Below are 22,806 nucleotides of genomic sequence, written 5' to 3' on the forward strand. Positions count from 1 at the left end.
TACCCGCGGCCCGAACTGCCCTCGAAAATAACGCAACCCTAAAAGAAAGGACGCCGCTCACTGCTGAAGAGCTATGCCGCCTACTGGAGTTCTGCTTGGCCAGCACATATTTTTCGCGCAATGGGCAAATTTTCAAACAAGAAACTGGAACCACAATGGGGGCCGCTATCTCTGTAACAATACTAACTTGACGATGGAGCACGTGGAAGGGAAGGCTTTGAGCTCCTTCCTGCCGCAACCTAAACTTTTAAAGACGATAGTCTTTCTTGGGCTACTTAAACCCAGAAATTTTGGTCTGTCTGTATCTGTCTGTCTGTCTGTCTGTCTGTCCGTCTGTCTGTCTGTGACTCGATTCAGCCACCCGGCCAAGCAAAACAATGCCTGCGCAATAGTCTTATATAGTCACAGCTAAATCTACCCGTCTATGCCCGGTGTAATGTTCATACTTGTCAACATTGTTGAAGAAGAACAAGACATTACGCAAATATGAGATAACAAATCAATACAGAAGTGATATTTGCAGTGTTCCTTTATAAAAAATCAAACATGCTTGTCTTTTGCGAAATTAAATACTTCATCAACTGCAAAAAAAAAATCACTCCGCCGTCGCCAGCTGTCGCCCGCGCCACTATAGCTTCTGGCGCTATTTTAAGAAATCAACCAGCAACAGTTACGAAAGGTTCCACTAGATAGGTTCCACGTTCTTCTTGCAACGCACGTGGAGTACAGAAACGCGGTTCTATAAACGTTGAAGTAGCGCGCCTCGATTCACGCTCGTCTTCGCCGTACGGCAGCGTTCGCATCGAGACACCCAGTTTGGAGCAGTGGAACGCGGGAAATTTAAAATGATTTAAGCAAACATTTCGCGTCTTTACCTTGGGAGGAGCGCGACGCAAGAGGAACAACATGAGAGGTGAGCGGGAAGGCGAAGGGAGGCATTTACTTCGGAAAAGCCGATAAAGGCTATCGTCTTTTAACGCATTTGCAACGAAAGGAGCAGATACGCGGCCAATTTTTTTCTTCGGTATGTAGACGACTGTTTCTGCATAGTGAAGACCTCCGCAGTTGACAGCCTGGAAAAACGCCTAAATTCCGTTCACCCCTCCATCCAGTTCACTGTTGAACGTGAACGAGACGGCGCCATTCCCTTTCTTGACGCCCAAGTGACAAGAGGAGAAAAGAGCCTGGTGTTCTCCGTTTACAAGAAGCCGATTCACACCGGCCGCTACCTTCATTTTAATTCGGCCCACCCCGCTAACCACAAAGCCTCTGTTGTGTCCTCTTTATTTAACAGAGCTGATGCAATTTGCTCGTCCGAATGCGAACGTAAAAAAGAAGTAAGCCGAGTAATTGCGGACCTCGAGAAAAACGGCTGCCCGAAAAAGTTCATTCACTCCGTAACCCGCCGAAAAGAGCAGAACAGGGTGACAAACTCTCCAAGGACATCAACGGTCGTAAATCTGAAACGCGTGCCGGTGCCGTATATCCCAGGAACGAGCGAGGCCTTGGCCCGCATTTTCAGAGGAGTAGGAGTGCCCATCGCCCACAAGCCTTTGACAACCATAGGCCGCCTAATCCCCCGCCCCAAAGACCGGCCGACAATAGAGAAAGCGCTTGGGGTCGTTTACCGCATTCCGTGCGCTGAGTGCAACGCCTCGTACGTCTGTGAAAGCAAAACCCTACCGCAGAGAATTAGGCAACACAAAAACGACGTACGGAAACAGAATAGAGAACGCAGCGCAGTCGCCGAACACTGCGAAGTCTCCGACCAAAAAATTGACATCTCCGGAATGGCCATCCTCGAAAGGGAGACGAACTGGAGGAAGCGGCTTTTCCTTGAGTCGTGGCATATCCAACGAACCCTTGGGAACCTTAATCGCTCGCTTGGCACTCTCCCTTCCGTGTAACACACGGATTACGTGCCGCAGCGAAGGGCTTTGTGCGAGGACAGCAAAAGTGAAAGACTATAAGACGCAGCTGCAGCGTGGCCCCAGTCACCCCTGAAAAAGAAGCCGAGCCGGCTTCGAAACGTCGGGTTTTGTCTATGTATTGGTTGGAGCATAATTAAATCTTAGTCCATCCTGGAATACCACTCTTCCTGAAAATGACACTGTGCGAGCATCTATTGAATATTACGAAGAGTTTTTTGATGACAGCTTACTGGATCAAATCGTCCAGCAGACCAATCTTTTTTCAACGCAAAAAAACCCAAATAAAGGGCTGGCCCTGCTCGTAAGGCGCTGGAACAGTTTCTCGGCGCGTTCACATTCATGTCGCTCTGTAGGCTCCGAAGAAGTAGCTATACTGGATGGCAGAGTGCTGGGTCCCCACGGTGGCTGATACGATGTCACGTGATCGTTGCGAGGCAATCGAGTCGAGCTTGCATTTCAGTAACAATTAAGACATGCCCTCGCCCGACGATCCACACAAGGATCGGCTTTTCAAGGTGAGACCGATTGATTCACTCCTTCCAAAATTTCCGTCTATTCTGAAAATGCAAACCCTATTTTGGCGAGCAAACAGTTCCATTCCAGGGTCGCAGTAACTTGAAGCAGCATATTCCCAGCAAACCTCATAAGAGGGGTTACAAAATATTTCTTCTGTGCGACTCGCAGAGAACGGTACATTCATTTCCAATATACAAGGGGAAGATAGAGGCTGTTCCGGGAGAGCCTGACATTGCTGCCTGTGGGAATATAGCCCTCAAGCTGTGCCAAGTCATCCAGCCAGGATTGGACCACCTTGTTTTCTGTGATAATTGGTTTTCATCACTGAAGCTTTTTTACTGCCTTGGCAAAGAAGGATGTACACTGTCTTGGAACAGCACGCGCCAACCGCCTACAAGGTTGCCCTCTTCCTAGCGATGCCAGTTTGAAAAAGAAGGGCCGCGGTTCATTTGAAGAATTCGAGACAGTTATTGATGCCTCAAAAATAATTCCACTCAAGTGGTACGACAACCGAGCGGTGACAACATTAAGCACGTTTGCAGGTGTACAGCCAGTGGCGTCCGTAGACAGGTGGAAACGCACGCAAAAGAAGACCGTGCAGGTTGACTTCCCAAGTGCTGTTAGCATCTAGAACAAGTCGATGGGCGGCGTCGACCAACTTGATGCTCTCATTGCATGTTACAGAATCCACACAAGGTGACGAAAGTTTTATCTCGAGATTTTCTTTCACTTTGTGGACATGGTCGTCGTTGTCAGCTGGCTGGTTTATAGACGGGACTGTGCTTCACTGGGTGTTTTTGTCAAGCAGCGAATGGACCACCTCAAGTTCAAATTTTACATCGCCATATGTCTGTTGAAAGAGGGCAAGGACATTACAGTGAAGAAAAGGTGAAGACCGTCATCTTCATCAGTGGAAGCTAAGCTTGAATGCAAGAAAAAAAGAGGGCCGATGATACCCGTGCCAGTCGCTGCATCCGTACGGACAGTTAAGGTCACTGGCCAGCTATGGAAAACACATGCCAGCGGTGCAAGCGGCCTGGGTGCGAAGGACAAACTGTTTTCAAATGCACAAAGTGCAACAACGTTCACCTGGGCCTCATCAAGAATGCGAACTGCTTCCACGACTTTCACCAGCCGTACATAACATGCTCTCACCAATTCCTGTGCCGAGGATTTCATTTTCAAGGTTGTTGATTTCAGGGTTTGTAAACTGTGAAATGTTTTTCACAGACGCCGTTGTTTCGCAGGCCTGCAGATATCCCATTTATTCTTGCGGCAAAACTTACTCATATTGGCCTAAGTGCCTGTTGTCGCGAACTCGCGACAACCCTAAAAGTAGGCGATAAAGTTGCATCCCAGATTATACAACTGTGAAATGTAATCACGGTGTCTGTTCAAAGCCGAAACACGAAAAAATAATTTTTTGTGGCCTATTTCATAATCCCGGCATTAAAGAAAGTACATGTTAATAATGATATTTAAAAACAACAAAAATATTATTAACAATACTAATAATGCTGATGATCTTCAACGATGATGATTACGTGCATGGTGGCATATTATTCTTGCTCCTCCAGCAGAAAAATAGTTCGACGCCATTGCCTGCTACGGAATCCAAAAGTTGCAACTCTGATTCCCGCCACAGGCACGCCGGTGCTTTCGGCGCTTGTGATACCACTTAGTCTCTTTACTTCCAATTTCGTAATGCTTGTTCGACCTACATTTCGCCTTTTTTGCAATTCGGAAAGTCCCTATGCGACCTTTCCAACCTACTTTGCTTCTTTTCCTGTTCATACGGACGAGCCCTCACCCCTCACACCTACCAGTACCCTACACTCGTCAATGCATGTTATTCGCGCAACGCGTCGTTTTCCTGTGCAAGCATACGCACTTGCAAGTTCAATCTAGGCCTTTAATAAATACCTGCGTCCTTGCCGTTATCCTCCCACCTTTTCGGTGCTGGCATTCGAGACGAACTAAAAGCAGCCGAGTCGCTAACCAACACACCAGGATTTGTCCCTTTTTCGTCATATCAGGACATGTATAATGAATGGCTAGCCAAAATACCATCCTTGAATCTGAAAGCAAACTAACAAATATTTTTCTCATTATATATTAATACAGATCCGCATTACAGTCTTCGGGACAATGCATTTTAAAAATTCGAACTGGGACAGGGTACGGCATGCAACTGCGCAACGCGTCGTTTTCCTGTGCAAGCATACGCACTTGCAAGTTCAATCTAGGCCTTTAATAAATACCTGCGTCCTTGCCGTTATCCTCCAACCTTTTCGGTGCTGGCATTCGAGACGAACTAAAAACAGCCGAGTCGCTAACCAACACACCAGGATTTGTCCCTTTTTCGTCATATCAGGACATGTATAATGAATGGCTAGCCAAAATACCATCCTTGAATCTGAAAGCAAACTAACAAATATTTTTATCATTATATACTAATACAGATCCGCATTACAGTCTTCGGGACAATGCATTTTAAAAATTTGAACTGGGACAGGGTACGGCATGCAACTGCTTCAATTCCAGAGACCAAATCTTTTAAATACGCATCATTCTTTACCTGCGATCATGCGCAGCTGCTTTTCCCTGTTGGCCTTTCGACAATACATTAAATGGTTACTACTCAAGCTATAATGACATCTTCTTCCATCCCCACTTTTGATTTGTTTTCAGTTATCGTGTGTATTTTTCTGTGTAAATATTGTTCTCACTGTAAAAAACGGTATTCCTCGTTGTGTAACGAGATGAGCTAATTTATTGCCCACATTTATGCTTACAAAATTGGATTGTGAATACTGTGCAGTCGACAGAAATGGATGCAAAGTGTGGATAGCTAGCCTGATACTATTGTATAGTCGTACATAAAATTGTAGTAGGTTTGAATTACAGCTTGTATGCCAATTTTGTTTCTTGTATCAAACTGCTGTTCGTGTGTTTGTACTGCCTGGGGCTAGGGACCTAGTCAGGCGAAGTTAAGTGTCGCCTTTCGCCATACCCCACAGCAATCTCCTTTGTTGCTGAAATACACATTTCAATTACAATTCTACAGAAAGCGTAGTGCACACCACAAGGGGGAACGGGAGGCAACAAACTCACCAGTCGGCGCCACCGCATTCGTCACTTCTGCGGGAAACGTTCGGAAGAGTGCAGTGTTACGAAGAAAACAGCATCGATTGAGAAACTAGTAATCGCGATGAATATGGCAGAAGCACGGCGACATGTGAGGACAAACGCAGTACTTACTATAATGGTGTACGAGTAAAATACTAGCACCTGGAACGCGCGTATAGCATATTTCATCAACGGTACGCAACGGAACAGCAGCAGCTTTCCTTACAGCCTCATTGTATTCGCCATGACGTCGAATAAAATAAGGCTCCTACAGGTGTTATGTTGCTTCATGCAAAATAACACCTGTTCCGCACGCATACCGGTGCTTAGATTCATTTCAAACAACGAATTGACTCGAAAGACAATATTTGTGTTAATGCATTTAGGCTAGCTAGCATTCACTGCACCCGCTGCGCAAAACGTTGTGCTAATGTCCGGCCGATTATTGCTACGCCGTTTCCCATACTACAGAGTGGATGTGTAAAGATAAACGAGAAACATTCTGTTTCAGTGAGCGCAAAAGGACATTACATTGCATTTCCTAGTGATCCTCAATTAGCGGGGCATCCGAGGAAGCGTTCTTGTTGCCTTCTGTTCGTGCAGCGGAGCTGTCGGCCGACAATGCTCTCAGAGGTCTTGTACGTGCCCCTGGCTGCTTTTTTGGGTAAGTAAAGACAGGCTGTGTTCTACTGGGTCTACTAAGGGCGTTGCAAAGGAAGACATTCACACGGCGGGGGTCGTGACGCCCTTCGAAGGCATGTACCCCGTAGCAACCGCTGCGATCCTGCCTTTTCAGTGAAAGCACCAATGGACATGCCCGTCACCACTGCCGTGCACCTAAGAGTAGTTGGGTAGAGGCTGGCAGTCAAGAAAAAGATCAAGTTTAGGCATAGACTAACCAGAAGCGGCATGGTGACCAAAAGAATGGCTTCTATCGGTGTGACCTGATCGCTGAATGTGGGGAAGAGGAGGGCTGAGCATGCATTGGACATCAGCATAAAGGTCGTAATGACTCGCTTCACACCTACACAGCCTTTTAGAAAGGGCCAGATGATGAGAAACACCGGCACCACACCGATTATGACGCCGAATCGTATGTAAACGCTGGTTCTGACTGCACGTTCCTCGGCGTCGTAGGTGCATCCCCAGCTGACGACGACCCAAGAGAAAGCGAGCAGAAGTGAACTACTGCGACGCTGAGGTCTGAAGTGCAATATCTCTGCTAAAAGTTGAAAGGAGGCCCTCGGAAGTGCTTTCCTGAACGATGCGCGGCACTTGCCCGGACTCGCCGAGTTAACGCTTGCCACCTTGATTACGACGGTCCGGCTTCTTCTGGGTTTTTTGCGGCCATCAGCCACCCAGGTGACTCCTCGAAGAACTAGAACGTGGCCAGAAGCACAGAGTAAGTGCAGCGACTATCTGATAAGACAGGTACCAGCTGAGCTCGAAGGACTCCACGAGATACTGAAGAAATTGAACGACAACGGTTGGAAGCGTTGGAACAGTTGTGCAGTACAGAAGCCTGTGGTACGCGGTGGTGACCTCGTAGAGTAGCACAAAGAGCGCGCTAAGGAACCTTGACGAGGAAGCGACGACGGAGGTCATCACGACGAAGGTTTGGAAATTGCGAGCGAGGCTACTGACTATTAGGGCAAGACGCAGAGCTGTCAGGGACAGTATAGTAACAACCTTGCGGCCGATGTGGTCGGCTGCCGCGCCCATTATTGGGGTTACGACGACCGTCACTGCGTAGTTCACGGCGTCCGTTATGTGCCTCAGGTGGGCTCTGTGGCACACAAGGCTCCACTCGCTGATCACGTTGTGGCCGAACTGAGTCAGGTTGAACTACTAGGCATCGCAAGCAATGGCGCTTGCTGACGGTCCTCCGTCTGGAGGGTCGCCAACTGTGCACCGGCTGTAGCTGCCGTTCGGGTAGCGTAGTACCGCCATTAGCTTCCACGTCTGCGCGCTCATTCTGGTGAAGGCGGGCGGCCGCTCGCAGCAGTGGGGTTCATCACGGGCGTCGAGAGGTAGAACACGTACGATGGCGGTTATCGCTGTGCTCAACAGAACTCTCAACTGGCAGCGGCCCTCACCCAACGGGATGCGTTCATCTTCACGCTCATCCTTGGTGACGTCAAGGTCGTCAGCCAGACTGGGACGTTGATGACCTGCTTGAGCGCCGATTTCGACACGCATCATCGTTCCTTCTTCTTCTTCTTCTTCTTCTTCTTCTTCTTTTTCTTCTGGCTGTAGTGTCTCGCTGTGGTGTAGAGCGATTAGTCAAGGCTTGTGAGCGGTGATTTAGTAAGGTAAAAAAATGGTAAATATAGGAATAAAATATTTAAAAGATAATCAGATTCATACCTTCGTAGCTGGGGAGGCGGGACAGAAAGATTGTTTCAATAAAGGAGTTTTCAGGTGGCCGAAATAAAGTTCTGAAGCAAAAAGAAGTTTCTTTTTTGCGCTTGCGAGACTATTAGCGTCGAATGATAGAATCGCTCCAGTGTTTAGCTCAATGGCGAGGCGTTTAAATTGGATAGTTAGGTACTTTTTTCGCTGCTCAGAGAAGCGGAAGCATCCAAAAAAGTAATGTTCTAGCGATTTTGGTTTATTGCAACTCGTGCAAGCGTCTGTTGGTGCCAATCCAAACCTACTTAAATACAAGCTTAATTGAGGAACTCGGCATCTAAGGCTGTGAAGGATATTTCGCATTGGCAGGAATACCGGGATTAGTTGGACTTAAATAAATTTCAAGTGCTCTACAGAAGCGTCGGGTCAGCCACTAAGCAGGATATAAGCATTGTAAGGGAGGCGAAGTTACCTATGTAAGATTTGGGCACACAGGCAATGCTGGGCCACGTAAATTGAAACGAGATAAAGCATCTGTAGTATCACTGAGTACGAAACCCGCCTATCCAGGGCCCCACACAACACGCACATAGATTATGTGATCGGGGTGAAAATGCTCGAACATTTTGAGCTGAATAGATTTCTCAGGTTCATCAAATAAATAAAGTACACAGACAGGCAGTTTATTATCAAAATATCTTTGAGACGGAGGTAGGAAGTTTTGCAATTACCAGAGCAATGGCCAAAAGTTCTCCGCCATTGTTAAACCTCTTCAGTCGTGCAAAGGTTGCGATTCCTTGCAGTTTAGGCACATTATAATCATACCTACGTCATCCACAACAGCCACAGGATCATTACCCAGGGGAGAACTTGTGTGTGCGCGCTATAACAGGGGTGGTGGGAATTGTTTTTGCATTAAGATGGCACAGTACCGTAGCCAGTAGTAGTAATACTATTACTCATAATGCAATAATAATACCTTTATCAGTGGTAGTAATAGAAGTAGGTGGAGTAGTAGTAATTAATCTGTCAAAAGGCCGAAGCCGGCAAATCTCGTGGATAGGTCTACGAAGACTAATTGAGACAGGAGTTGTAGACGCTTGCTTAATGCATTCGTTTACGCGAAAATGATTATCGACCAAGTCGTCAACCTACCCTCGTCCGAATTACATTTTGCTAAGACTAAGTGAGAATGCGCTTGGCTATGAACTCCGCCAGTCACGCTATGATTGTCTTTCTTGGGCTACTTCAACGCAGAAATTTTGGTCTGTCTGTATGTATGTATGTCTTTCTGTCTGTCTGCTTGCCTGTAAAGAAATTTATTTGTTCATCGAAGCTGATACATCCTATGCCTCGATGGAACTAAAAATCAGGTAACAACAATCACGTCACGTAACAAGAAGTCACGTAACGTAACAATCAGGTAACAAATACGCATTACAAAAGGGAAACACACAAAAACAACAATCCTATGACTCACTTTAGCCAGCCGGCCAAAGTGAAACAAACTGCGCAATAGTCATATACCGATAGCCTAATCTAAACGTCTAAGTCCGGTGTCAATGTTCATACTTGTCAACATTGTTAAACAAGAACAAGACATTACGCAAATACAAGGCGAAAATTCAATACTTACGTGATATTTGTAGTGTTCCTTTATTAAACAATTAATGGATGCTTGGTTTTTGCGATAGCGAATGAAATACTACATCAATTGCAGAAACTCGTCGCCTATACTGCTACCAGCGCTACTATAGCTCCTGGTGGAATTGAAGAAATAAAACGGCAGCAGCAATTAACGGTTCCACAAGATAGGTTCCACGTTTCGCTTGGAACGCACATGGAGAAGAGCAATATGGTTCTATAAACGTTGTGGTAGGTCCACTCAAGTAGGGCCGGATGGTAGCGCTGTCATCGAAGCACCCGGCCTGGAGCAGTGGGACGCGGTAAATTTAAATTCGAGTTGAGGAAACCTCGAGCGTGCTTACCTAGGGAGAGGCGTGGCAGGAGAGGAGCAGCATGAGAGGTCAGCAGGAAAGCGAAGGGAGGCAGTTACTTGGCAAATGTATTGTCTTTTGTCGACATTTGCTACGAAAGGAGCCGATACGCGGCAATTTTTTTAAACTAAGCATCAATTCAACCTCGCAAATGTGTAAACTAATCATGCACAGCTATAACCAAACGGCTCACATCCAAATTCTCAGAGCTTGAGACCTGGCTTGTCAAAATGAACTAATTTGCCTATGTTGTTTCTAATCACTGGGCCTAGAATTATCGTTAGAACTCGCACACTTAGTAGAGCTATTAGTCGAAAAATTAGTTGAACTGACGCGAAATAATAGTAACACAGCTGTAATTGGCTCAATTTAAGTACAACAATAACAACGTATGTGGGAGTAAATGTTTCTTACCACCTCCAGGGAGGCGACGGGCTGCCACGCATTCCCGACACTGTGAGAGGGAATGACTCGCATACCGCATATACTGCAGAATATTAGACATTTAGCGTACTATGTGTTCCGCACGTTCCGTGTGTTCGGTGCGTACCGGGACCCGACTGGGCCTAGGCAATCGGGCATGACGAGGAAAGGAGCGCCTCACCAGAACGAATGGGCGTGCATGGTGGGGCTGGGGCGGCCGGCTAGCGGAAGCCACCCTACAGGAACTAATGCGCAAGTGCCGAGTCTGGTCCCCGTACGAACGGAACATACGGCACGTACGGAAAACACGGTATGCTAGATCAAAGACAACAGCTGGGTGCTGCTTGCGTTTATGCACATCTGGCATTGTAAAATGCATTGCTTCCGTTACCCATCGGATCAATTATCGATCCGTAGGGAAGGGCGACTTGTTGCGTGCGGGACTGTGGGTGACCTCTGCGGCCATTAGTAACTCTGACGGGCCTGCGCGTCCCTGTCGCTTCGGAAGACATTGGGAGGGGAGCCAAGGCCGAACAGAGACAAGTGATTTAGACCGCCCGCTGTGTGTCCGCTCCGTAAAATAGGAACACGTGTGCGCCCCGACATAATGGAGGGGACAGCGGGTCGCGGCTTCAGCGGAGACCGAAGGCCGGCTTCTCGGAACCGCGCAGCCATGGCGGTGCGCGCGACTCAAGACCTCCGTAGGAGGGAGAAAAGGGAGTCGTCTTTGGGCAGCGGTAGAGAACGGCTGTCCACGGAACGCTCGTACGGACGACAAAAGGCCTGGGGCCTCGTTCATTAGGATGTGGCCAAGAATAAACGTCTATTTTATTGTCACCGGTTCGCAGTCTGGCCTACCTCGCAACAGGCTGAAAAGGAATTCAGATCCGTTATCTCACACGCAGCCATTGCTAAGACTAATGCTCTGGGTCATTAGTAGTGGCTTGCGGCAGGTACCGCAAGCTTCGCCAGTATAGAAGCTTGTGTTAAAGTTCACGTCTCTTGTTTTCCAGATGCTGGGTCCAGCATTAAATACGGAGGGCAATACAGCAGATATTTAAGACGTATCCCTGAAATCATCGGCGCAGTCATGTTTGCGTTAAAGCGATCCATGAGATAAGCAAACACGGCACTCTGTGCACCGTTCTTTCAAATTTCACAGTTATGTCCGATGCCACCATCTGATGTTTCCAGAGGAAAAGGAAATTGGTGAGAGCTGCATTGTGAGAATGAGAGTGACATTTTGGCTGTTCCCGAACGACATCCGCATTTACGAACACTTTGAATTGCCAGTTAATGTGTGTGAATAAAAAACGCGAACGCTGTAAAGCATCATTATCGTTATGTTACTGACTTATATGAGACCGTTTAGTTTTATGCATCGAGTTTTACCCACCATAGTAAGATTAAAAAGCGGGCCAGTTTTGTGCTGACCACCCATCGCCGTTTAACACATGCAAAGTGCACTCCGCTTCTGCTACAACGTATCGTTCAATCGCAGTTACACGGGTACTTTTACGCAGCTCGAACGTTAATTAAAATATCCTATTCGCGATTTTTCAACAACAAAGTGAGTAAAATTAAAAGCCGGAAACCACAAGGCCAGTGTGACAAGTTTTCTTATGACGGATTCTCCAATGACAAGTTGTATTGTGACGAGTGGGCTCGTTCCCGCGGCCTATATTCAAATTGCGCCCTTTACAGATGTTCCACCCGTCTATCCTTAAACCTAGGCGGTTCTTCCCGGCGATTTGATATTTGGTGTTAGTTCAACACTTCCTTTCCGCGCCGTGGTTCTCTCATTATGCCCATTCATTACAAGGTTCCAGCCAGGGCTTCATTACAGCTGAGTCTCACGGTGCGGTGAAAGCGAAGATAGTGCGAAGTGAAAACGCTCACCTTTTGAAGAGATCACTGAGAGCTTATCTTGTTGTTTTCTCGACGCACAAGCAATAAGTATTCTTTGACGCATAGCCTTTACTGGACCCCGCGGGTGCCTTCCGTGACGCAGAACAAAACATTCGAGCAAGACTGCCTTTTCTCCCCAGCTACCCCGTGCATCCTTCTCGCATTCGGATCGCACTGAGTCCGCACTTGGGTACGTCAAACCCTAGTACACACAGACTCATTTCGGAGAGCGAAGCGCGTAAGGATAACTCGTCTGTCACACGCGCGCTCATCCCACTCAAGAAACACGCAAGGACATCGAGCAAGATCTCTGATCAGTACAAAAACACCAGACAACGAAGCACGACGACACGCCCCTCCCTCTAAGCCAGCATGATATTATAAGGAGCTTGCGGAAAATAATGGCATATGACGACCGCTCATATTGGCGGGCTATGCCAGCTCAATTGGAGGGTAGAGGGGGTTACAAACAAACCGGATTCTTCAGCCTTTCATTTTGTGCAATGTCCGTCGCGGCGTGACCCGGACACTGCCGGCAAAGTGACCTGCCATCTGTAAGAGCGGTATTCGAGGAGAAGGCTGTTTTTTTTTTTAGTTTTGTAGCGCTAAGGTGGTCACATCACTTAAAACTTTCAAAGCATCTGGGACCATCGCACAGCCGTGTGCGGATTTCAGCGTTTGCTGACTTCTCATTGATTCATCTTGGCGTTGAACAGCGCACAATGGTGACGAGTGGAGAGGTGCACGGGACGGGCGCTGACTCTAAGATGGTTCTTTATTCCAAAGAACAGACATATACACGTGCTGTCGGTTGGCGTGAAAATAAAAGTTCAACGAACAAGTGTCTAGATAAACGGACATCAGAAACTTTCGACTGGTGAAAGCCCGATGAGCTTCCCTAAAAATGTACTTTCAATGAGTCGCGACTGTATTATCAGAAGGGCTAGTTAAATGAACCAACTTGGCATACCTCCTGGTGTGCTCGGGGGGAGTTAGCCACCACTCGCACGATCGTACATTCAGTCAGAATGCATATACTTTTTTCCGCACAGTACACTGCTCGGTGCAAAATTTCCCAACAGTTAACTCGCCTACAACATATACTCCGGGAAACCCCACCCAACTCAGCTCTACCGCACCGTTGCCCCCATTTCTCCCCTGAGCTATAGCAAAGAGAGAGAGGGGTGGGGACGTCTAATTCTTGGCTAGGTCTAGGCAAGAGCCGCTCTGTGGGTGGGCCCAAACCCAGACGACCAGGTTGCACTAGGACTGGGCGTGCGAATGCTCGAGAGCAGACAGCCAGGAATCGAGGGGTTTGGTAGGGAAAGAGGAAGCTGGGCGTGGCAGTGCCAGATGGCGGGGGGGTATCCTCGTAGTCCTCGCAGTGTGGGCAAGCGTGGGTGGGAAAGAGGTCTGGCTATACGTGGGTGAGGATGGATCGACTGAGAAGGGAGTGCACTGGGATTTGTCTCCAGATTGATGATTCTACAGGGATAACGAAGGATGGGGGAGGGGTTGGAGACACCGCTGGCCACCTGTCGACGGGAGGATAGGGCCCTTCTGGTGACCCGGGCGTAGACGGCTAGGGCAACACATGGAATCCCGGACGAAGGTTGTACTCATACTTTCGACCTCATTGCAATGTTTCCTCTGTCTAACTTTCTTTACACAAACGAAGGACAGTTTCATGTTGGCATCCAGAAAATGACTTGCAGAAAGCTGTCAGCCTCTTGTTGGTCGGGGTACATCGTGGGTCTTCTTGTTTTCTCTGAGAACGTAGGTGAAAGCAGAGCGGACGTGCACGCGAACACAATGAACCCACACCGCAGCTCCCGTACACCAAAGAGGAAAAACAAAAAAACAGAATAGTCATTTTGTCCTAAAGAAGTGCAAGGCCAGGGAAGGTGCCAGGTTTACCTAATCGACCACATGATACAAGAAATTTGCATAAAGAACTGCACCTTTGGAGTCCGTAATAAGAATGTGCGACTTGGGCAGAATCGAACATGCACATCGGACCCCACTGATTGGGGCTCATCAAAGTGGATCCAGCAACGGCAATGCAATGCTGGGAGAAGCCGGTGTCAACATCGCCTACACCAACAAAGGATCTTTGGCTGAGTATTGACCAATAAAGTACCTTTGACTGTGTATTTGGAAGGGACAATACGACGGGGAATACGACTCGGGTAATATTAATGCAGGCTATGATGGGCTAGGCGACGAGCAATACCACTTTTCTCGTCCCGTTGCTGTTACCGATGACATGGTTATACGCACCATTGCCGGTGTCCTTCAAAGGTACCTGTCACTGTAGTCAAACATAGCTCTGTCTAAACGGGTAAAACCAGTCATAGCCCCCCGATAGTATTAGAGAAGCTGGCGGGGTATCTGAAACGAATTCTAAGTTTCTATCAAATACGTACAGGTGACGTACCCAAACGCGAACGCACTTATAATGCTTTATTTTTACCACCAGTACACAAAGATTTTAAAGCGGAAGCACTACTGACCTAGTCGGGTGAGTTTCGCCGTCCTGGCAGTTTGACCTTGAAGTGAAGAAGCCATACCACGCGACTCACCGCCCCTACAGCAGCGCGCCACCACCGCCGTTGCACCGACCACCGCCTCGCCACCTGTGCCCACGTGACTAATCACGTGCCTCAGAAATATTTTGAAAGGGAGATGGCACCACCCTCTCTCCCGACTTGCCGTTTCTCGTTATAGCCAGGACGGTGCTTTAGTTCATCCGCTGTGCGATGGAAGGAGAGAGCGAGGAAACTCGTTCTGTGCCGAAGTTATTTGAATGAACACGACGGCTTCTGCTTCTCGCATAATCAGGCCTAGCCCAGCAAACCCACAGCCACTTTTTTATTTCCTTGCCTGATATCCCGACCAAATCGTTTAGTTGGTCGCACCGCTTTATTTACATTCGACAACCCGCATTCACATATATATGCCTGAAAATCTCGGTAGCTTTGGGCCTACTGCATTCTGAAATGATGTTCATGGCTTTAGATATAACAGCGACGACCCGTAGGTGGGCCGTAACTCATATTCAAGGTTCCGGGTCATTCACTACTCGACAGTCCAGGGTTTCTTTGAAAACTAATGGCGTTGCGATTTCGCATATTTTGTTTCAAAATACGAAGTCGTAAATGCAGCAGCACGCTATCTAGAACCCGTATTGTCTCTCTTTTCACTCTACGAACAAGAAGAACGAGATTTCGGTAGACGCGTTCCCTGGCGGCGGGTTCCGTGCCAACAGACGGCAGCGGACGCCAATGACGACGCCTCTCTGAGGTCTCCGGAACTGGACGGCGACCAGCGGCGGCATGTAGTCTGGGTGCCCGGTGTAAGGAAAGAACTCGGTGCGAAACCCCTGGTACGGCGAGTACACCAAGTCGCCGATGTTCTCGCGGTCCGCTGGCGTGTCTCCGTCGCAGTGAAGGGGCAGCAGACTGGGTTTTACCAGTGGCTGCGACCCTTCCGGTAGCACCTGGGAGGCCTCTTGCTCCGTTAGCGGCTCAGGGTCCCAACCCGTCACGTTGGCGAACTGGATGAAGACGCACGGACTGCTTCTTCGGTAGCCGAAGTCCTGAGCCGCCGTGCACTCGGGCGCGATCGCTCTGACGTCGAAGAAGCACACCCTTCCGTGCTCGGGTCGTCGGTCGCCACATACAATAATGTCTTCGCTGCCTTGAACTCGCCCAGTCTGGTAGCCCTCAACGAGTGGTTTTAGCTGATCGGTAAGATTTTCCCATCGTGGTGCCTCTTTTGGGTAAGCACCGTTGCGAAACCTGCGGTTGAAGGTGAAGTATGAAATAACATGAGAGTGTCATAGCTACGAACAGCGGCCTACAAAAATCTACTCGTATACAATACAAAACCCGGTCTTTACTTATCCGCGACTATTGTCAACTGCAAGGCGAAGTCATCTCCCTTTGCATTCTAACCACTCATTATTACCTTTTGTAACCTTTTTTATTACGCTCCTTCGTATAACTGTTATGTTGGATATCAAACTGTGGTTTTGCTCGCATCGCACGACCTACCAAATTCCTATATTGTTATCTTTTGATTGGAGCTAAACGAAATCCAACGTGATTTCCTCTGCTAACGTGTGGTGGTGTCTTTCTCGCCTTGTACCCCTATAATCCTCCATTCAAAGCATATTTCATTCAACTAAGGTTTCATATCAAGCTCTGCTTAGTCAAACCTCCCCCCTTTAAGGCCGTAACGTATCCTCCAAGAAAAACATTCTTTTTTGGCTGAGTGAACCCACTTCTTAGCACTTCGAGTTCGTATTCAAAAACACTCGAGTCAATATTGTGCGCGTGGCTCACCTACTGGTCTTAGGAACAGCACGCTCAGCTTATCCAACATTATTATATTGAGCTGGTCTTCTAGGATTTCCCTTCCCATGTACAGAGCTGCGTCACCACCACGTGGTTCAATACTATTATTCTTTTTAGCAACTCAGGTACGCTGGAGTTGTAGTTACGTTGGGTAGGGCAGGGGCTGAGCTCATTTACCCCCAAAAGTGTAGCCAGTGTGAGGGAGCATAAACGAAGTATCACTGTTGTAAAAACACACATCTACACAAGATAAAGTGTACTTCAAAGGTGCGCAGTACGTTTGGTATCATCATTTCACGAGCTGTTCACGCACCCCTTTCCGGCCCCCCGTTTGTGCACGCCAGTTTATCTATAAACTAACAGCCAACCTCTTCTAATGCAGTTCTTGAATAATTATTTGCTTGAGCTTATCCTTTTCACAATTGCACTATAAAACGATGTCATCCCTAAATCTCCAGTGCTTGAAACATTCCACACTAACTCGCGTCCGTCGTTAACTCAGGCTCACGCACCCTTAATAGAAACCGTGCCGGTTCAGTGGCGAATACAGTTGAACGACGCGCCGTTGTTCCACCTGTGTTTCAGTATTCGAATGCCCTCTTCACAAGGGTGAGTAATACTTCATCAAGTAGAATAGCAGTGCAATGATAACCCGACCCTCCTATAGGCGAGGCAGTGCGTCAGCCACGCATTGCATTGTGAAGAGCGCATTTACGAGAATAGGCGTATAATTACCTGTGCATTATTACGACCAGTGACGCTCACCGTGTTTACAAAAGCTTGAGGAACACGTCGGTTTTCTCGACTGCTGTGTTTTACCCGCCAGCATAAACTACTTCTGAATTGTCATCAACATCACAGTTGACTAAGAGAAAGAGGTGAAGTTTGGGACTACACAAATCCAGTTCAACCCGGATGATTGTCCATGCTGCCAACTTTCCGTCATGCCAGTGAGTCCTGGAATGACTTCAGGAGAACTTCTTGCAGAACGTTTCGTTTACGGTATAAGACCATACTGAGTACCGCAAAAAAACAACACAAAAAAGAGGACAAGGACAAGCCTTTCGTGATCTTTTTGTGGTATGTAGTTTTTTTGCGTTACTCAGTATGTTTTTAGACCTCGAATGACTGAAGGTCTGAGTGAGTTGCAAGCCACAGATTTTGCGCTACCACAAAATGCCACTCACCATATTAGGTCCTGACCTGGCTGGGTCCTCGGGAAGAGGGCTAGCACAGAGGGTCTGTTGGTCCTGTTACTCGGCCTTCCGTTGGCAAGCAACATGGCCTCAAGCATGACCACCAACAGCATGATCAGCACCAGCAGAACGATCGCCCACTTAACAACGGGCTTGGAGAACCACCAGCTAAAGCCAGCAGCAGCACACTCCGGCCCACAGCTGGTGTCGCAGTTGAGGATTTGGTTTGCAAGGGAACCTGTTAATGCGAAACGACACCGACCACGCAGTCGAGCCATTAGATGAGCACGGTGCATGAAAAAATTTAATGTACATCTGACTTGCCAGTTGGAAACCAGATGCAATAACTAAGGTGATACCTGCAACTGTTTTCAATCTTTCACAGCGAAGCGGTTAGCCTCTCGTTGGTGGGAAAATTTCGTGTCGTAAACAACAAATCCAGCCAGGACGCCCCAGTTCTCGCCCAAAACGCCGAGCCCATGCATCAGGCATATTGGGTGTGCAACATAATGCTCAGTATTCGTGCAAAGAACGCACAAAACAATCATCGAAACCGCATGTTGGATGATAAGGGGTGCTGGAGAACAGTAGGGACCCCCCTCCCTAATATGTTCCCGATATAGATTAGCTTTTCAGTTGCTGTCGAAAATGGGTGTTGACTACATTCGAAGGCGAGCGCATGCGTCAGGCTAGCCAGGACCCAGCATTTGCCGCCAGAGAAGCCGAGTGCAAGCGACAGGCCCGCCGAGACGACGAAGAACATTTCGTGCTCTGCCCCATCAGCATGTTTAACGGTTTACAACAGCTTCACTGAGCATTCACTTTCGCAGGGCAGGATGGCGGCCATTTTTTTAGCCTGCTACCACCCGTCTTGTTCGTGCCGGAGTCCCCGAACGACAACCTCAGGATGCTCAACCGGCAAGTGATTTCTGTCTCCTTGGAAGTGATTCTGCCGGGGAAAATTAAGGAGGTCAGGATCAACACACGAAAGAATATTTTGGCCATAGACGTTGAGCATTCAGCTGCAATTGAAACGTTGCATCAACTAACCACGTTGGGGGAAATGAAAGTTCGTGCCTACATATCTCCAGGCAAGGGCGCTTCCGTGGGCGTCGTCTATGATGTCGACGTCTCCATTCCAGATGCCGACTTACCCATTCTCATAAAACCGGCGACGGAAGGTGCGACCATCAAGCAGGTCACTCGTCTGGGAAAATCACGCTGCGTTAAGCTTGTGTTTCAAGGTGACTGCATCCCGGCACACGTGAAGGTTGGCCACTTTCGGCACGCAGTTCGACCTTTCGTGCCGAAACCATTACAGTGCCACAAATGCCTGAAGATAGGCCATGTCAGCAGCGTTTGTGGACGCGCCACTGTATGCTCGAAATGTTCCGGATCTCACGATGCCAAAGCTTGCACAGTAGGTGTCCTTAAATGTGCTAACTGCCAAGGCGCACACGATGCCTCTTCAAAGACCTGCCCTCGCCTAAAAGAGGAACAGAAGATTCTGAAGCAGATGGTAAAAGACCACTCGTCACATAAAGACGCATCTGCAAAAGTGCGAAAACGCCGACGATCGCGACGGCGTAGGTCATCGAGCGCTTTCGTGACAAAGGCCGTCCACGACGTGTCACGGGAGGATCCCCCAGCGTCACAGGCACTGCCTCCGCCCCCGCCCCAGTCGCTACCTCCACCTGCAACGCCACCCCCAGCGGAGCCAACAATCTGCTTGGCTACAGCTTCAACTGAGAAATCCAACAAAACTGGGAAGTCGTCCCCATCGGCGGAGGATTGGCCCAGGCTGCCGTCTCTGTCACCTACGGAGCCCCGACGGGAGGATGCTAAGTCTCACCAGCCTTCGAATGCCTCTTCAAAGAAAGAAGATCTGCAAGTCATCGCAGTTCTCAGGGCGCTCATCAACGCCACTCGCAAGCTTCTTTATACTCTAAAGACGCCAACCGCCTCGTGCGCTATGGAAGTCCTGGACGCCCTGGGTCCACTACTTGCTAGCCTCGAGTGAAAACATGGCCAAGGTATCTTCATAAGTAGTGGTATTCATCCACCGAGAACTCATCTATACAGTGCATTCATTACGGCCTCATGACAGCAACCACTATGTGTGCCTCACTGTAAAGAATCACAAGCTCTCCTTCACCCTTCTCGGTGCGTACATTTCTCCATCAGCTAATATTGACGTCCAGAGATTGAAGTATGTCTTCAGAACAGCACCCGGCCCTTGGATCATCACCGGAGATTTCAATGCCCACCACCCACTCTGGGGAAGCTCCAAGATGAACCACAGGGGCCGAAGACTCGCATCGTTGGCATCTCAATATGGACTGTGCTTGCTAAATGATGACAGCCCTACGTTTCTCCGTGGCACATCATACGGGAGCTCTCTAGACCTTTCCTTGGCTTCAACTCATTTGGCTGGCCGTCTACGCTGGTTCACTGATATTGAAACTCACGGCAGCGACCATATTCCCACATACATCAAGATTATGGGATTCCATCAGTCTTTCTCGCCCACTGTAACCGCTTATATTGACTGGCCTAAATTCCAATCCACGATGGAGGACGCCTGCCGAGATGGGCTTTCAACAAGCCTCGAGGTTGCTATCAGTAATGCAACCCAATCATCCAGGAGATATACCTCGTTATCTGCAAGAGTCACGGATTTTGATATCGATCTCGAACGCCTGCGGGCAATTCGACGGCGCGCCGAGCGACGGTACAGGCGTACAAAATCCGTGCACGATTTAAGGGCTGCCAGACGCACACAGAAGCAAATACAGCGACGCATCGCGCAGGTCCAGGCACACAGGTGGAAATCATTTTGTGAGTCTCTCGACCCTCGGAAGCCTCTGTCCTCTATATGGAGAAGAGTGCGTGGACTGGCAATGCCTGTGCAGCAGCGGTGCCCGTTCAAGGCATTGGCACTCAGTGAAAACCGTAGGGAGTTGGAAGTTGCGGAGGATTTCTGCGTGAGGGTTGCTGCAACAACCGATAACGTTGGACCTGCGAGGAACAGCCAAGCTCCTCGTTCCCGTGAAGAACGTATGAATGTTCTCTTTTCAATGGAGGAATTAGAGGCAGCCCTGGCATCCTGCAGGCGTCGTTCTTCACCGGGTCATGATGGAGTAACGTACTCCACCTTATGCCACCTAGGCCCTGGAGCGCGACAAGCGCTTCTGGACCTATTTAACCAGACATGGACAGATGGTGTCGTACCCCCACAGTGGAAAACAAGCCGTCTCGTTCCATTGCTAAAGCCTGGCAAAACTCCCCTTGATCTGGCATCGTACCGTCCTATTGCCCTGGCAAGCTGCCTTGGCAAAGTCATGGAAAGAATGATCCTCACGCGGCTACAGTGGTTCCTCGAATACCACAACGCATATCCGGAGGCTATGGCCGGTTTTCGACGAGGGCGTTCTTCTATTGACTGTGTGGTACATCTAGTCACGTTTGTACAGCAAGAAAAAAGCCGCAAACGGCTCTCAGCAGCCCTCTTTCTCGACGTCAAGGGGGCCTATGATAACGTGCTTCACGAATCAGTACTAGACGCCCTTCAGCACTTTGGACTCGGTGGCAGAATTTACAAATGGATACACAGCTTCTTGTCCGAAAGATCGTTTTTTGTAATGACAGAAGACGGCCCAACATCGCAGCACATCATCAAACGTGGTGTTCCTCAAGGTGGGGTGCTAAGCCCAACCCTCTTCAACCTAGCGATAATCGGGCTTGTCCACGCTTTACCGAAGACTGTCCGTATATCCATTTACGCCGATGACATCTGCCTCTGGGCTTCGGCTGTTAATCGACCTCAGCTGCGAGCACGGCTTCAAAAAGCGGCCAATGTGACGACGGCATACCTCCGAAAACAAGGACTCAGTATTTCTAGTGAAAAGTGCGCGGTCGTTGCGTTCACCCGCAAACCCATGTCCCGATATCCCATAACCATCAATGGAATGTCGATACCGTACTCCAGAAATCACAAATTTCTTGGCGTGATCATCGACAGGGACCTGTCATGGAGCGCACATGTGTCCTTCTTAAAAAAGAAACTCACCGCTATCGCCCACATTTTCAAATTTCTCGCTGGAAAGACGTGGGGCACATCGGTCAGAGGAATGCTGCAACTGTACCAGGCACTCTTCTTGGGAGTTTTGCGCTACAGCTTGCCAGCGATATCCGGTACATGCTCCTCTAACCTTCGGGTGATCCAAAGCATCCAAGCGCAGGCTCTCCGCACGTGTCTTGGTTTGCCGCGATGCGCTTCAACAGTGGGCACATTATACATTGCCCAAGACGATCCTGCAGCAACTTATGTGACCACTGAGACGCTACGCCTACACATCAGGCTCCTCACGAGGCTACCAAGTCACCACCTTGCGCAGCTTCCTCAGAGTCGACCACGCTCTTCCTTTGCAGCCATTGTCGCAGCGCACAGGGCTGAGGTACCGTCAGACTACACGACTGCGGTCACACCGTCCTCCCCGTTGTGGTGCCTGGCAACACCGGACATTCGTCTGCATGTTCCGGGCATTGGAAAAAAGGCCGACTTACCACCACTGGCTCTCAGACAGTTTTCCATGCAGTTACTGTACGAACAACACCATGACCGGAAGCATGTATACACAGACGGTTCTGTGACGTCCTCGAGTTCGGCAGGTGCGGTGGTTATACCATCAGAATCAACCAAGATTCGATTCCGTGTCGCCCATGTGACGAGCTCGACGGCTACTGAACTTGCAGCCATCCGTGAAGCTCTTCAATACATCATGGAAGCTTCTCCCCAAAAATGGTCCATTTTTACCGACTCCAAAGGCGCCCTGCAAAGCTTCCGAGCAGCCCTGCGCTACGGTCCTTTGCACCAACTTGTGACGGAAATTCGGGAATTATTTCACCAGGCTGTCATAAAGGGCCATAATATTGTATTTCAGTGGCTGCCAAGTCACTGTGGAATCACCGGCAATGTCTCGGCTGATGCAGCTGC

At 48.7% G+C, this 22,806-nt stretch overlaps 1 protein-coding gene across 2 annotated transcripts in view; it reads right to left on the bottom strand.

The window, feature by feature from the left end:
- Positions 1-22,806, bottom strand: part of LOC144138844 (sodium/potassium-transporting ATPase subunit beta-2-like) — a 42,494-nt gene that overhangs the window by 13,931 nt on the left and 5,757 nt on the right. The window contains exons 2-3 of one of the 2 annotated variants that reach the window (XM_077671334.1): positions 17,802-18,048; positions 13,013-16,056 (exon numbers count right to left, since the gene is read on the bottom strand). The exons of the other annotated variant lie outside the window; for it this stretch is intronic. Coding sequence (XP_077527460.1) covers positions 15,456-16,056; positions 17,802-17,923 — 723 coding nt within the window. The 5' untranslated portion in view covers positions 17,924-18,048 and the 3' untranslated portion in view covers positions 13,013-15,455. Of the gene's footprint in view, positions 1-13,012; positions 16,057-17,801; positions 18,049-22,806 lie in introns of those variants that run through there. 2 annotated transcript variants of the gene reach the window in all.

The sequence above is a fragment of the Haemaphysalis longicornis genome, unplaced genomic scaffold (assembly GCF_048455015.1).
Source record: "Haemaphysalis longicornis isolate Haplotype H1 unplaced genomic scaffold, Haemaphysalis longicornis Haplotype H1 scaffold_5, whole genome shotgun sequence".
NCBI lineage: Eukaryota > Metazoa > Arthropoda > Arachnida > Ixodida > Ixodidae > Haemaphysalis > Haemaphysalis longicornis.